General features: G+C 47.9%; 1 protein-coding gene across 4 annotated transcripts in view; it reads left to right on the top strand.

Annotated features, from left to right (window-relative positions):
• Positions 1-16,907, top strand: part of HLF (HLF transcription factor, PAR bZIP family member) — a 54,036-nt gene that overhangs the window by 8,845 nt on the left and 28,284 nt on the right. For 2 of the 4 annotated variants that reach the window (XM_055577580.1, XM_055577583.1), the window contains exon 3: positions 11,863-11,946. The exons of 1 other annotated variant lie outside the window; for it this stretch is intronic. In XM_055577580.1, coding sequence (XP_055433555.1) covers positions 11,863-11,946 — 84 coding nt within the window. The remainder of the gene's footprint in view (positions 1-11,862; positions 11,947-16,907) is intronic. One more of the 4 variants, XM_055577581.1, reaches the window with a different exon arrangement.

The raw sequence follows: 16,907 nt of genomic DNA, 5'->3' as shown, positions 1-16,907 counted from the left end.
CACACCTGGTGTAAATCCCGTCCCTGCCACACTCACCCATGCTCTTGGACACATCCTTTAAATGGTGTGAGCATTGCATTTCCCATCTGGAACTTCAGAGAAATCCCTGGACCTGCCTCCTAGGCTGTTGAAGGATTGCTGGAGAATACTTGGCATAGTGATGAGCCCGCAGCAAGGGCCCAGTCACAGCTGCTCTGAGGGTTTCCTCATTCTCGTCTGGTCTCATCTCTCATAGGAGGACCTCATCTCTCGTTGGGTTCCTGGGGAGTCTCCACACTTCTCCCTTCCTGGCCAGTTAAGGCCTCTGGAGTTGGCGTTTCTCCTTTGCTTCTCTGCCGAATCTTGCTCACCCCCTTCTTCACCTCTGAGTTTTAATTAACCTTGGATCGCTAACTGTAGCCTTTATTCAGTCCTCCTTGCTCATGAGATTAAAAAAAAAAAATCAGACAAGCAAAATGTAGCCCAAAGAAGTTCTTGAGTAGAGGATTTCTCCGTGACATATATGGCTAGTAAATCAATCAGTCAATCAGTTGATGTTACTATTGTGAATTTTTACTAATAGGCATGAATCCTACTTGAAGGAAATACAGTGAACTCAGGGGTAAAGAAACCATACAGGCATGTTAGGGCGCTGGGAAAGGAGGAAAGTCTAGTCCATCCTCCTGCTTACCTGCAGGACTTTCCAAAAGCACTCCAGAATAATTCCTCCTCCCCCCAGAGGTCCTTTAATGGAGAAATCTTGACTCTTTCCACACATTTATCTTCTTATCTGCAAAGTAACATCTTTGTTGGGTTGATGTGAGGTTTCTGATGTCCATGAAAGCCAGCATGGCACCTCCCATAGTCAGCCAACCCTGACCCAATCAGTCCCGTCACTTTCCTCTTGTCAACAGTGGGAAGACGAGGAGGCAACAGAAGAAGCCATCAGAGCTGGGGGTGCGTGGGTGATCCCCAGCAATAGCATCAGCTGTGGATTTGTGCTTCCTCCTGGGGAAGACAGACAAGGGTATGATCGAGCTGCTGGTCTCAAGGAGATGGGAGTTCAGTAGGGAAGATGGAGCATTTAGGTAAAACCATGAGTGACGGAACAAGCTAGCATGTTCCAGGCCAAAGGATGAGTCCACGGAGGCCTCCAGTATCTACTGAAAGAGGAGGGTGGAAGAGTCAGCCCGAAAATGAGTAATAAAACCTCTGAAAATTAATGCGGGGGCAGTGCCAAAGTCAGTCAGGGCTGCCAGGTCTCAGGGAAGCAGCCGCTGCCTGGGGCGGGAGGGCCTGGGGCTGGTGCTTCTTGGAGAGTCAGGCCTTGCTGGGTCTTGTGCGTGATGGAGGAGCCAGGATGGACAGCAGCAATGGTGTGGTGGAGCGTGGAGGCGGGAACACCCGTGGGTGTCCAGGGAGCAGGGTGTTGATCCAGTTCGGCTGGTGCAGAAAACTCACATGAAGGAGGCAGGAGCATGAGTCTGCAGAGGCAGGTGCCAGCCAGGCTGGCAGCTTCATGAACGCCAGGCTCCTGAGCTTGAACTTGGTCCAGGAGGCAGTGGGGAGCCATTGAAGGTTTCTGAGCAGGGAAGCGGCATGTGGATGTTTCCGCTTGGGTTCAAGGTTGGATTTGAAACATTTTTAGATACTTCACAACAGTTTCCTCTGGCAAATGGGGACTTCCTTATTTTTGTTGTTTGGAAAATAAACACTCTTCCTTGAACATCAAACAGCTTTTCAAAACACAATGTTCTAATGATCTAGAGAAAGTAATTCAAAAACACAGGGTTTAAGTTTTACTTATAAAGCCCATAATTTTGATGATTGGGGGAAACCCTCTTTGGCAAGAAAAGAGTTTGAGGGATGTGAACGGTTTAGAATTTAGAAGTCCAAAAGCGGGCCTGATCTCACAGAAGCAGACAAACCCCATCTATTAACATTCATGACTTTAAAATGTCTCTATATTATAAAACTTACTGGGTTTGCAAACAAATATGTTAAACCTCTTTCTATGAGTGTAGGTTTTTGTTTGTGCCTTTTTGTGTGTGTGTATATGTGATTGTGAGAGAGAGAGGGAGGAAGGATCCAGTGATACAAATAGTACTTGATTATAAGGATTACCTGCAGCAGTAATATCAGGCTAGAACACTTAGGCGAGCGTTTGGCCAGCTTAGTAATTTTACTCCTGAGAGACAAAGAAATCCTTGTTGCAGTTGTGTATTCTTGAGTCCTGACCTTGTGTTTGTGGCTCCCTTCTTCCCTGAAGACCAGAATTAATTGCATGTCATGCAGAGATCGGGTGGCTGGGGGTTGGGTGGGGGTTGTGCCGAATTGCTGCTGGAGGAAAAGGACTTTGTGGGAGCAGACAAGCTCTGGGGGAGGGAAGGGGGCTGCTGAACGGCACCTGCGTGAAGTAGCTCGCTCAGGTACCCCTGAAGTGTTCTCTGAGCTCAAGCTAAGCTTACAGAAAGCAGGAGGAGTTGCCATAACCCACATCAGTTCACTTAAGGAAAAAAAAAGAAAAAGTAAATGTGTGCAATTTCACCTCCAGCTATGTACAGTAGACAATTGCAGGAGTGTTGGCAGAATCAAGCATCTGTTGGGGAAAACTATACAGTACTTGTTTCTGTTAAATTGGCTTCTGGTGGATACACACTCCATGACTTACTATGAAAATTCCAAAAATGTTTTCCTTCCTTTCTGACTTTAACAAGTATTGTCACTGTCTCAAGTTCCTAGCCATCCAGCTCATAATGGGAATCCAGTCTCATTGTCTGTCCTGAAAAATGGCAGTTCCGTTGTCAGACAGATCTCCTAAAAGTTTTGTTTTTAGAAGTTTAATCTAGGGTTTTTTTTTTTTTATTAATGATTTTTGGAAGAATGCTTTGGAATTTGGGGTCTTGTAATAAGAGATGGCTTGTGGCTAATTAAACCCCTTTCTGTCTCAAATCTTGCCCGGGAGACCCTAGATTCCTAAAAACAATGAGCGCACGCTGCTGCAGAAAGATGCTCCAGGGAGCTGCAACACTAAATCATCTGTGACAAAATGTTCTCTTAGACAGTGGGATTGCATAAATGGATCAGCAGAAATAAGCGCCTTGGCAGAAGCTTCTTGAGTGGGAAACAGCAGTGCTTTCTTCTGTAACTGGCTCTGGGTAACAGTCTGCTGGGAGGTCCTTGCTGGGGAACCCACGCATGGGCCGTGGAGTAGAGAAGGAAAGCTTCCCTGCCACTCTGTAAGTGTTTTCACACTTAATGGAAAGAGTTAAGTGAGACTGGCCATTCAGGCCCAGTAAATGCCTCCTGAATTGAATGGCAGAGTGAAAGTTTATTTGGCGAGGGATGCCATCAGGCCCTGGCCAATGGGAATCAAGGCTGTAAACCAGATGAACAAGATCATCTAGATAGGCAGTAATCAGATTACCCAGAACAGATACTTCAATACCCCAAGACAGGAAGAGTTCTTCTAAGGAGAATGGCAAAGAGTCAAACTCTGTCTGCCCAAAGGATTGATCAGAAGACTTAGTTCACTTTAGAATGGATTTATTGTGCTATGGGCTTAGTTAGAATCACGGAAGGAGATTATGGAGGCTTTTACTAGAGAGAAATTTTAAAATAGGATGGAGATCTCATATCCAGTTCGAATAACATTGCTTTTAGAGGCCAAATGCCACTGAAAGATTTATGGAAGAAAGAGTAAATAATATAAAATGTAAAGATAGAAATAAAGCCTTGATAAAGTTTCTGAGGATAGGAAAAGGAAAATTTGTAGAACTGACTTCATAGGAATTTGGTAGAATTCATTTCATCACGATTGATTTCTTTTTATTAATATGCTTTCCAGGGGAGTTGTGGGTTTTTTCCCCTCATAGAATCTAAAGTATGTTTATTTCAAATGACCAGTAACACCTGAATGATTTTTTAAATGATATTTATATTCAGGTCAAAAATATGTTTAGCATTGTAAATGAAATTAACCCAGACATATCAGGTCTCCTAGTGATATTTAGTTATTGGATTCCTTAGATGTTTAAAGGTAAAAGATACGAAGTTTCACTATTACAAAAATTAAGTGTAAAGAAGCAATTTGAGTTTACTTACATTCTACTTATTTCTCTTTTTATCCTCAAGCTTACTTGGCAGTGACATTGCATTGATTCACATTTTGTGATCATTCGATCTTGCATCGATCAAACTTAAATCTGTATCTTTGTGTTCTTTGTAAAGATATTACCAAACACATTAATTATGCAAATAGAATTTTAGAAGGCACATTGAACTTATTTGAGTACTAAACAGGCTTTAAAGGCCTTCTCTGTGTCTATGCATCCGCGTTCTTAACCACAGCATGTATCAGCAAGGAGTAAAGGAATTTCTCGCATCCAGCTGCATCAGTACTTCAGATTAGTGTGACCAGCAAGCTGTGGCAGTTGTCTCTGTCTGCCCTCCCCCACCTTGTCCCCACCTACTAAAGTTTCATCTTCTTAAGCTTACATTTTCACATAAGTGCATGGAACCAAACGAGCATTTTTGTTCATTTTCATCCCATCAGAGAGGATGTCATGCAAGAGTGGTGTTTTCCCCGAGGATTTTCCTCATGAACTCATCACCTGCTGGAGCAGACTCCTCTCCTTCTTCCCTTCCCCTCACTGATGGGCAGCACAGTGTGGTTACAATTCCTGTCTTGGTTTAGATCTTAGAGCCAAGATGGACCCGCTCTCTAACTCTTCTGCCTTTGTTTTCTCCTCTGTAAGTGGGGATGGCGAATACCCGCTTGAGCTTCAGAGGATTCCTGGAGGAGCAGACGAGATGCTCTGAGGAAACAGTGGTCAGCCTGAATGGTAGCCCTCGCCACTTTCATTTGCTCTACAATGACGGGTGTTCTCTTTTCCTACTTCCATCGTCATCTGTGGACACTTACGTGGGAACGGGTTTTGTGCTGCCGCAATCATGGCCAGCAGTGATTGCTGTAGCCACGCTCTCTGCCTCTTGTAGGGAGAAAAGGGTGATGGAGAGGCCGAGCTGGCAGCATCCTCTGTACTGACCTCAGTGAGCAGATATCCAGCCCCCGCACCCCGACAACCCTGTTTGTGGTTCTATAACAGTACATGCTGTCTTTCTCGGGCAGCACTGTGTCTTCCGTCTCCACCCTCCTTGCCATCCTCTGACTCTGTGCCTGGAAGACCCAGAGAGACTAATGGGGGAAATGGGACAATTCATTTCTCTTCGTGCTCTCAAGCTTTTCCAGTGTGTTACAGGGTTGGGAACTGGGCTTCTTCTTTCTCCTTTCTGGTGACACCTTTGGGTCATGGACTGGAAGACTGGCCATGGCCCTGCTGTGGGCAGCGGGGTGTGGAGCAGAGTGAGACCGTGGGCTTCCATGGTAAAAATCCCCAGCTTTCTGTTCTCCTGGTGCACATCTCGCAAACATTTTCTTAACCCTCCCTTCAAGATAAAAAAACATGGCAGAGGGTGCCTCCAGAGAGGGCAGATAGAGCCTTCTGTCAGAGTAGAATGGAAACCAAGGAAACAGAAGTAAATGATTTGGAAGAAATGTGTGAAAATAGTTTTTACACAAAGGGGGAAACTAGAAGTCGATTAACTTAAGACTCGGGATTAACCTGTTATGACTGTCTTTCAGCCAGATTAGAGATCTGGCCCTCTTGGCGTGGGTCTTCATACAGTACAGAGTGCACTGTACACATCGGTGTGGCAGGATAAGCCTTTTCAAGGCACAACAGTCCTGTCTTAAGGATGGTGAAGTACATCAGCATCAACCTAGGCAAGACTTCCCTCTTGGGAGGGGAGTTTGATTTCAGGGAAAGCTCCCTCAGCCTGATTTCACATCCAGTCACACACCTCTGAGCTTTTATAAAAGACTAGACACCATGCTCCTAAGTTTGAATGAACTAAACACTATGACATCATGGCTGTACTCATTATGTGTTCAGGCCAGGATGGCGCTGAGCATTTAGTGTAAGGGGTTGTAGGAAATCAAGTCACGTTAGAAATGAAATTGGTTTCTGGAATTTACTCTGCTCCCGGGAGCATTGACTCTTGTGGATCCATTGCCAGAGCACGTTTTCTCTTTTCTTCATCCGTCTTTCCATTCTGATTACAAGCTGCTTAAAAATAAATGTAGGCCTATCTCAGTAGCCCAAAACCATGAAGATCAGGATTAAATAATTTTAAGGCAGAAAATAACAAGCTTTGATTAAGACGTTCAGAAAAACACGGTCCTAATAGCATCTGCACATTCCTTTTGGATCCTTCAGACGCTAAACTAAGTGGGAGCCCGAGAAGCCATGACACCCTGGGCAGATCACTTAAACTCTGAGCCCTGTTTTCTCGTCTGGAACATTGCAGTCTTATTTCATAGGAATGCTGTGAGGGTTAAGTGACATTAAATGGGCTAATTGGTGAACAGATCTGGAGAGTTGTTCCTCGGTGTTAACTCAGAGCGAGAATCTGGTATTTAGGCTCCACTTTGAGGCTCACTGTTAGATTTTTGAGTTGCTAGGCTGAGTCTTTGCAAGCCTCCTGTTGCTTCTTTAGATACACTAACAGATCTAGTATCTAGTTTCAGCTGTGCCAAGACCACCTTCTCTTGGTTTATCAGCCTCTCTTGGTTTCACCTCTTCATTTGTAAGATGGGAATAATCTATGTTTTTCTAACTTACAAATAAATATAAGATAGCCAATTAGAAAACTGACCAAATTAAACTCAAAGTATAAGTTCTGCGAGTGTTATTGTTTCCCTTGGGTTTTAAGTGGCAAAGGGGAAAATGCATAGCAATAATTGCAGGGCAGGCCATTTACAAAACACTGAGTTTGGAATCAGCTAATCTAGGTTCTGGCTTCCCAGGCGGCGCTCGTGGTAAAGAAGCCACTTGCCAATGCAGGAGACATAAGAGACACAGGTTCAGTCCCTGAGTTGGGAAGATCCCCTGGAGAAGGGCACAGCGGCCCACTCCAGTATTCTTGCCTGGAGAACCCCATGGACAGAGGAGCCTGGCGGGCTACAGTCTATGGGGTTGCAGAGAGTCAGACAGGACTGAGCGAGTTTGCACACACACTCGCAATCCAGGCTCCGGGCCTGGTCTGCACCGACAGGTGGTGTGTCTCTGGACAGGTCACTGAATCTCTGAAGGCCTCAGTTTTCTTATCTATCAAACACAGGTGCTATTTTAAGCTCCATGACCCTGAATTATAAGGTTATTATGAACTAAAAGACTAATATTCAACTTTTGGTGCAAAAAATGTAAATTTTCTTGGGGTGATGGTACCACTCCTAAGCTGGTCAGTAGATTGAGAGTCTGATGTTCTGCCACTCATAAAGGATGGCAGCGTTCAAAAAGTAAACCTGAAAAGCAAAAGATATTTGACACCATTTGGGGTGGGCAGGGGGAAGGCAGCAGCATTAAAGCTCTTTACGACCTAAAACTTGGTCTTCATCCCGTTCTGAATGGGAACTACTGACTTCTCTCTGGTGTTCAGCATTCCAGAATAACCCTGAAAGCAAGTTTTCTGGCTGAAATCACTGCTCCAAGGGTTAGAGTTGTTTTTTTTTTTTTTTTTTAAGTGGTGTTTTATTAGCCAGAGAAATAATTTTTAAAAAAGAGAAGCAGGAAAACCCCAAGGCCCACAGCTAGCTCTGATGGAACTTCTCTGGAGGGCCGTGGCCCGCTGTGCCCTGGCCTGCCCCTCTGGGTGGCCGGGTTTTTGTGTGAAGGAACTTCCCATGCAAGCCGGTTTCTCCCCAGCCGTTTTTGATGGATTAGGAGGTACCTGGAATGTCTTGAAAGACTGAAACTTGGTCTGGGCTCAGTGGAAAGAGCTCTGTGATGGATTAGGGATGTCTGATGGATTAGGAGGTACCTGGAATGTCTTGAAAGACTGAAACTTGGTCTGGGCTCAGTGGAAAGAGCTCTGTGATGGATTAGGGATGTCTGCCCTGAGCGGAGGTAGGACCTTGTTTGTGCTGGGTCTTTGCTGTCCCGACTGAGCGGGGTGGGAGGATCCTTTGGGACTTGTCCTTCCAGTGGGAAGAAGGTCAAGGACTTCGGCCAGTGCTGTTCCCGGTGTCCTGGGAAAGTGCTTATCCAAGTCCCTGGCAGGTACTGTTCCGCTCTCAGCAGGAGTCTTCCTCCGGTTAATGTCGCAGGATGGAAGAAGGGAAATCTGTTAATTCTGTACCATGGCCACAGGACGGATGTCGAGGGTGGAAGGAAGCTGTCATTCCAGCGGTCGCCATCAGATTCCCGTGGAAACTTCGGGGCGCAGACCAGGGCACTCGCTGCCCCGCAGGGGCAGCCACGCACCGTGGAGCCCTGCAGACTGTGGCGGAGGAAACCCAGCCCTCCGAAGGACCGGGAGGCTGGGCCCTCGGTACGTTGCACACTGTGATTCTTGACATTTAAAACAGAAGTTCTATTACCTGAAAGAGCATTGGAGAATTTACCAACCTGTGTAGATTTGAGGATGACCCTCGGGTATCCATGTCAGCAATTCTGAAGTTGACTTCTCTTCCCCTTCAGAATGTGCTGGATGTTTTTGTACTCTTGATATGCTTTCCTAGTGATGTTTAAACTCTTCAGATTTTCCTTTTTGTAAAGCACACTCAGGGGGAGAGTAGAGTGGTTTTTTCAGCTCCCCCAGTGTGGTTCCCCCAGCCAAATGTCTTGGAGACCTCCTAACTTCCTAACTTTAAATCCATCAGCCACACTGTGCGTGCTTGTGTGTGCTAAGTCACTTCCGTCGTGTCTGACTGTTTGTGACCCTATGTAGCCCACCAGGCTCCTCTGTCTATGGGATTCTCCAGGCAAGAATACTGAAGTGGGTGGCCATGTCCTCCTCCAAGGGACCTTCCCTACCCAGGGATCAAACCTGCGTCTCTTGTATTTCCTGCATTTGCAGGCAGGTTCTTTACCACTAGCGCCACCTGGGACCACAGGCTCGACCACACTAAAGGATTAATAATAACTGCAACTTATTGAGCACTTACTGAGCGCTCCCAGGAGCCAGGGTCGCTGTGTAACAAGGGTCAGTTGCAGGAGTGAATGGGGCCGCGTGTGAAGTGGGCTCGAGGTTGAACATTGTCTTTGGAGAAGTGACAGGTTCACTGAACGTGGACCTGACTTCCTCTGCTACTGTGGTTTCCTGCCGTTTCCAGTGACTGCACTTGGGCTGTGCCTACGATTAACTTTCAATTATCCTGAGGCCGATTAACCAGTTTGCAGATTAACCAAGGTGAAGGCTCACCTGGGCCTGGGAGGCACTCATCAATTCAGCTGCCCCACAATTAGCTGGTTCTGGTTGACTGCATACCCCGTGGTCCAGGAGCCTGAGGGCTGGGCTGCTGCAGGGGAGGAGAGCTAAATGCCAGTGTCTTCTAGGACCTTCCATCCCTTTCCATCAGAGGAGCCCACAAGCCTGGCAAGCCCTGCAACCTCCAGCACATCCCCTGAGACGTTCGGAAACTCCTGGGGCCCCAGGGCTCTGCCTGTGCCCCCAGTAGCTTCCAAGTTGGGGAGATCAAGTTAGCTAGAGGGCACAGTTCCTTTGACAGTTCTGGAGAGGAAGTGATCTACGGTGTTGAAAGAGGCTCAGCAAGCAGGGGCCCTAATCCCCCTTTTCCTCCCTGTGAATCCCCCACCCATGGTGCCCCCAAATGTGGGTTTGCAGGCTTGAGTCCGTGGGCAGTGGCTACCTCCTGTGGTCAAAGGAGGCTGAGGCCACAGTGGCAGTGAGGCAGGAGTGGCCCACAAAAGCAAGGCGCGTGCCAGGCTGGAGCATACACAGTCTAACCCCGGAGCCAACCTCCTGCCACCCTGGGAGGGATCTCAGTTGTGGGGGAGGAGCCTCAAGTCCACGGTAAACTCCACATCTTGAGAAAGTGCCCATGAACTTTGGTCTCTGGCCCGTCAAGGAAGAGCAAGCCTTTGCTCAGGACATACTCGCTGCGCCTCTGTGGATTATCTGATGTTTAAGCAGCTTTCGCACAGGCGCCTGGCACGACCTTTCACCTCTGACTCGGGGCTCATCCCGCACCTGCCCGGCCTGGCCGCCCTGGGCGGTGCAGTCGAGGTTGCCGACCGCTGCAGCCCTCCTCAGCCTGGGCCATGGGTTTCCTCGGGTCCTTCCCTTTGGCTCACGTTTTCCCAGGGCTGCCTGTGTGTACAGTCTAGATATCACATTTTATTAACACAAAGAAATCTGCTCTGGCTGCCTGGCTCTTGCAGTCACATGGAGAGAAATGTGCTCCTTCGCTTCGCCAGCCCGCAGCTCTGTGCAGAATCCAGCCGCGGGCTGGGCACCGCGCCAAGCTTACATTTCACTTTGGAACACACTTTCACATCACTCCTTGGCAGAACATCCACGGCGGCGTCTATTTGGGGAGTGAGTTAGAGAAGTGTTATTTCCCTCTTATGAGTGTCGAGAGATAGGACCTTTAAAGCATGTTTGACTGGTCCCCGTCCCTGATGTCTTAAGGGGGCCCAGGTAATGTGGTGACCCAGCGAAGCATGGCAGCGGCGGGCGGGAGAGGCCTCCTCCCAGGTTCCCCTGTTTCCTAAGTCAGTAAACATAGCCAGGACTGCCTGGGACAGAGAAACTCAGGCCAAGGTAATAACATCAAAACCAAAGTCCTGGAACTCTTGAGTAAACTAGTGACCCTCCCAGATAAAACAACTTTGTTGTCCAAATCTTCCTTTCCAAAGATCTAAGACTTTTCAAATGCTGGTCCAAGGCCAGCCATTGAAAGAAAGAGCTTCAGCAAGCCTCCTGGAATGGCAAACACTGTTAAAATAAACAAACGAACCTCTTCCATTCAGTTTTCCCTTACTGGTCTATTTTTATTTCTGCCCCCCCTCCTTGGTACTTAACATTTTGTAATCCCCTCCCTTCTGCACCCCTGCTCCCATCCTCACCTCACTTTTCTCTGGGACCGAGCTCATTGTTTCGCCTTCAGTAACACAAATATCTAATTTCAAAAAGAGGAATTGGGGGAAAGGGGTGGTGTAACCTCCTCTTTTTGGTGTTGGCTCATACACCGTTCTTACAGGTGGATACCTAAGCCTGTCTCAGGTTTGAAAAAAACTTTGGTTTGGAATTTTAAACCCTGATTAGGAAAGATCAGAATGGTTAGAACACAGAGATTCATTGGAATCATACTGACCTCTCTTTTCTCAATGAAATCGACCCCTCTTGAAACAAACAAACAAAAAATTGAAAATAAATTCTTTTTTTCCACATTGTGCCAGCCCATACATCCTTTGGGGATTTCCCAAGTGCCAAGTCTTATTCTGATCCTAGTGTTGACTGCCTCGGAATGTTGCTTTTGCTGTCAGTCCCATCTAGCCAAACAGCAACTAATAAAGATTTAAAGAAACTTTTTCATCTACAAGATGCATACGGCAGCTGCTGCTTCATAGAACAGGATGCCACAGATCCCCTCCCCCCATGAGAAGGGTGCCCAGAATCTTGGGGACCAGGATGCAGGCTCTCCTGCCAGGCATCTGGAGAAGTTTCTCCTTACTCTGCAGAAGGGAGGGGGCAGAAACCCATGCCACCTGTCTCCAAAACCTGAAGGTAATTAGCTTTAAAAATAATGCCAAGTTCTCATGGTGATGGTAGAGGCCTCAGCGCAATGGGGGGTGGAAAGAGGGCTACTTCACAGAGTAAAACTGTTGCAATCACATTAGTCATTTCAGGTGAGGTCAGACAAGGTTATTGGAGAGATGAAAGTTGCCCTGCAGTTTCAAAGAGATCTCCTGAAAGCATTGAGAAATGGTTGAAGTTCAGAATCTTTGTTCTTCCCCTTATAAGCAAGACAGGTTTTTTTTTTTTTTTTTTTGTCTCTTTTTCCTTTTTGATGGGCAGAAGATCTAGTGGACGACGGGGATGGTCTGATCTGCAGTCTGGCAGGTATGTTGTGTGGGTCACCTGCTTTCTACGTTGGCCATGGTGAGTGTGTAAGCTCCTGGCTCGCTGCCATCTGCCACCCAGCAAGATGGCACCTCGAGGCGGCTACCCTCTGTCTTTGCTTGGGGGAGGGTTCAGGGAATGTAACTTGATGATATAATTAACTGATGCAATGCACACTGCTTTTCTTACTGCTTTGAATGGCAGGACACTTACCACTCAGAATTGACTGTGTTGGGACTTTGAAAATCAGTAGATTAAGTGGCTGGGCCTGAGTTTGACCTATTCTCATGCCAATGTGGGTACTTCAGTTCCATGAAAGTTTTGCATAAAACAGGTGGTGGTGTGTTGAACCCCATGTTCCCCAGAGCACTTGTGTGGACTCTACCCCTGCTCACGGGTGTCCCAGAGACAGGGATTAGGCATTTCTCTCAGGCACGGAAGCCCATGCTTGGCCCCGTGGTTGGTGTATGTGCTTCCCCAGTCAGCATTTGTTGAATGATTGAGACCGCAAAGACGTTACTTTCACCATAAATGGTTTTCCAGGAGCACTTGTGCTCACTTCAATATCTTCGGCGATGCTGGCAGAATTTGGTTCAAAATGGCAAGTCTGTACGGAAGATCCGGGGGATGTGATGAGCTCCTTTAGGGCAGTACTGAGTCAGGGTGGTCTTGGAGGAGGGGCCGTGCGTACAGACCCCTGTGGACGGTGATGGGGTCAGGGCTCACCTCAGGGCTCCAGTGAGCTGCTCTTTGGGCTGTTTTCTGATAGGTTGTTGAATAGCCAAGGATGAGAGATTACAAACAAAGGTGGGTACTCACTCAGCCCTGACTTTCCATGCCAAGTGGCAAGCCAGCAACTCCAGACTGTTCCGTGTCCCCAGATCACCTGTAAGAGTCGTGAAACTCATTTAACAGGTACTTAATCGGAGTTTTAACTGGGCAAGTAAGAAGTCCCATGTTGGGCTGGGGGAAGGGAGGAATGGAGAGGAATGCCAGTTTTTTGAAAAACACCAACTTAGAGTTCTTCAGTTAGCAGATGCAGAGGCCTCTCCAGTGACACGTTAGGATGTAACTCCCTTGAGCATAGGGTTTGTTGGTTTGAGGAAGGCTGCTCTGTCCTCACCAGCCAGTGGCTGGGGCCTCTGAGATAGACAGGGCCCTGCTGGAGGGAGAGGGGCTTCGGGGGCCGACCCTGTGCTGAGGATGGCCTGGGGGCCTGAGCTGCCCTTCTGGCCCCCTGTCCCCTGCCACGGCAGGTCAAGAATTAGATTGGGTTTTGGCTGGATCTGTGATGTCCTCAACAGTCTCTGAGCAGAGTTCATTCTAAGCCCCCTGCCCGCTGTGTGCCCACACCAGAAAACTCAGTGTGAAGCTTCTGGAGGCCCCTGGAGGTGTGGGACCCTCCCCCACATGCTGCTGCTGTTCAGTCTGCTGTGTCTCAGTTTAGTAGAACGTTGGGGAAAAGAACCTCCCTCCTACTAGGGTGAGGTCGCAGAGGTCTCTGGAAAGAACAGAGCAGAAAATTATTCAAACAACTGAGGCATTTGAAAAATTATTTTGAGAAAGGTTTAAAATATTTTTTAAAAACTGCATAGCAAGCACCCTTCTTCCATTATCCAGGGTGAATTAACATCTTGGCATATTTACCATGTATGTTCATATATAAATGTATGTATTGGTTTATGAACTTAAATGTTACAGATCAAGTTGTGATTTGGGGGGAACTTTTAAAAAAGAGCCATGTATAAACTCATAAGGTGGAACGTTAATAATTCCGAATCTGCTTTCTCAGGTGCAAATCTGTCCTGGCCCTTTGGGTCCGCCGTATTAATAAATAAGCCTGGCTTGAGTCTGGTTAGGAAGGCCAGGCTGGCTCATAGGAACACGGCGTTCCGCTCGGTTAGCCTTTGTCAGAGGGGGGGCAGGCGGCTCGTTGGCACAGAGTCCTGGGTGTCTCCCTTTGGAATGCAAGGGGAGCATCCCCTCACTTCAGGGGAGACTGCACCAGGGCCATCTTCTTCCCTTGGTGCTGAAGAAAAACAGACAAATGCACAGAGCAGACGTTCAGAGAAGACCGTGGTACAACCCAAAGCTGCATGGTGAGCTGTGATGTCCGCTCACCCCAGGGCACCCAGCATCACAGGGGAGGCCCGTTAGGTGAGGCAGCCGGACCGGTCACCCTCATGCCTTCTTTCTTGACAGCTGAAATTCTGAGAGTCAGGCAGTCTGCAGTGTGCACCAGTTTTTCTCTGAACACAGAGCTTCCTTCAAACAGATGGGTAAAAAGGAACAGTGTGATTAACAGCTAATCCTTCTCTAGTATTTACTGTAGCCTGGGCTACAAGCTAGACTGAGTGGTTTTACATGTACAATTAAAACTCAAAGCAAGCCCTGGGCGCTGCTATTATTGGTACTAGGTAGATACTATTATTATGCTCCTTGCACAGAGGAGAAAACCAAGGGCCGGAGAAGGAGCAGACGGCCTATGGAGTCCGGTCAGTGGGCAGCCGGGCTGGCTGCCGCACTTGTGTGCAGGCCCACCCTTCCTGTTTCCCCGCAGGAGATGCTCTGCCTTCATGGAAGGTGGAGAACTCCCGGGACCTCGGAACCCCTGTGTGGATGGCATGACAGTGTCAGGCGTCCTGGGGACCTGGGTGTGGAGGGGATGTCAGCGAAAGGACCCCCAAACCAGGCCATGCATGTGTCTGTGGCGGCGCTGAGATCTCACCGCCGCAGCCTGCAGAGGCCAGCTGTCAGAGCGCAGGCTTCCCTTTCAAATCATAGCGGATGTGACTTAAAAATGGATTCTGTGCTTTGGTACAGCTCTCAAAGCCACAGCACCTTCCAGTCCGATCTTAAAAGTGAGCCTCTGTGAAGTGGTAAACACAGCCATCCTGGGACACTCTAGAGGCTTGGGAGCGCGCAGTGCCTCTGTGCCAAGCTCGTGGTGCGGTCTGCGGAGGGCAGAGGGCAGGGGTCGGCCCCCAGGGCCCAGGCTGTGCTGATCTGCCCGGTGCAGCAGGGAGGCCTGTGGGGCCCGAAAACACTGGTCCTCCGTGCTGAGATTTCCGTCTTCAGCCCTCCCAAGAGGCTGGCACGGAGAACCACGCACGGCCATGTGGACGTGCAGGGCGGCAGCTCTGTGCTCTGCCATCAGCGGGTGGGTGAAGGGAGTGCGCACCTTCACGTGCTTTTCAGAGACATGCTTACCGAGAGCTCCTTGCAGACTCAAAACGTGGGGGACGGGTGTTCACAGAGTCAGGTAGGTGAGGAGGCTCAGAGCGTGGAGCAGGCACTTGGTAAATATTAGTTCCCTTCCCCTTCCTGTGTGTGAGGCAAGTTGTACAAGTGAAGCATCAGCAGTTCAGATGCAAAAATAGAGCTCCATGTGAGGATGTGGCCTCTTTTCCCTGCGTGTGGACCAGATGTCAGGCTGCCTGGTGAGGACTCCAGGAATGTGACAGCTTCCTTCTTCGGGGCTTCACTGCTTCTCCCCATATGGAGGAGCCTCCCTCTCCATGCACTTCTTGGATCTGAAAAACAAGAATGAAAAAGAGGATGGTATAAAAGTCTCAGGAATGAACTTTCTGTATTCTCCTTCTTAAAAAAAGCATTTGCATATGTGTTCTTTGGCTCTTACCTTCAGGTTTCATACCTGGTCACCACATCATTATCCCTGTTACTTAACATGATAAAAATTAATGGAGGATCACAGCAAATGAACCTTTGTTTACAGTGCATCTATCCTTTTCCTTACCTGACATTTACTGAGGGCCAGCTATCAGGCTTTGAACTAGATGTTGGAAATTCAGAGATTAGGAGGATGTTTTCTTGAACTTGAGAAGTTTATGAACTACAAAGAGATAGATAAATAAATGTGACTAAAGTGTATGGGTCTTCTCTGGCAGTCCAGTGATTAAGATGCTACACTTCCGCTTCCCTGGTGGTTCAGAGGGTAAAGAATCTGCCTGCAATGTAGAAGACCTGGGTTCAGTCCGTGGGTTGGGAAGAGCCCCTGGAGGAGGGCATGGCAACCCACTCTAGTATTCTTGCCTGGAGAATTCCATGGACAGAGGAGCCTGGTGGGCTACAGTCCATGGGGTCGCACAGAGTTGGACACGACTGAGTGACGAAGCACACTTTCACTGGAGGGGGCGCAAGTTCAGTCCCTAGTTGGGGAACTAAGATCTTATAAGCCACATGCCATGGCCAAAAAATAGAGGCGGAAAAAAAAAAAAGTACCACTTGGGAAGAAATGAAAGTTGTAAAGAAAGAAAATAGAAATTAAAAAAAAAAAAAAAGGTGTTAAGGGTATGGACAAAGTGAAGTCAGGAAGGCAAGAGTGGTCAGCTCTGAATGGGGTGCAGAGAAACGATCAGAGATGAACTGTGTCTTGAAGAATGAGCTCAAATTATTCAATGTGAAGTACATATTTAAATGACTCATTGAGTTTTTCTTGACTGATACTAATTTCCATTAAATACGCTCAAGAATTAATTCAGATCATAGCGTTAAGGGACATGAGACTAAGATTTTAAAATGAGAGGGAAAATAATAAAAAGAATGTATATGTGATGAATACCCAGAGAAACGAGGCTTTGGTGTGTGGTGAGGGGCCGGGGGTCTGCACTCCAGGGCAGCTGAGGCACGTGTCTCAAACGTGGCACATTTAAAGAAGTTGGGAGGTTAAAGGCGGTGTAACTGATGGAATTTGACAGTTGCTGGGGCAACACACCCACTTTCAGAAAAGCATTTGGTGGGAGGGCAGGAAAAGGTGTGGTCCTTGCCCTGGGCTGCCTTACGCCCCACACTGCCTGTTCTGGCCAAAGGTGAGGATGGATTGAGAGGGACAGACGCCCCACGTGGCTGACTGTTGTCTGCTTTTGTGGAACTGACTCTGGAATAAGATAAGGAGATGAGTAAACCAGAGCAGACAGCTGGGGACCCTTTGAGCAGGAGGGGGAGTTCTGAGCAAGCCCACTGCCTTCAGGAAAACATCT

The sequence above is a fragment of the Bubalus kerabau genome, chromosome 4 (genome assembly GCF_029407905.1).
Source record: "Bubalus kerabau isolate K-KA32 ecotype Philippines breed swamp buffalo chromosome 4, PCC_UOA_SB_1v2, whole genome shotgun sequence".
Lineage (NCBI taxonomy): Eukaryota > Metazoa > Chordata > Mammalia > Artiodactyla > Bovidae > Bubalus > Bubalus kerabau.
Note: the sequence above shows the minus strand (reverse complement) of the source record. Positions and strands in the feature narration are given on the sequence as shown.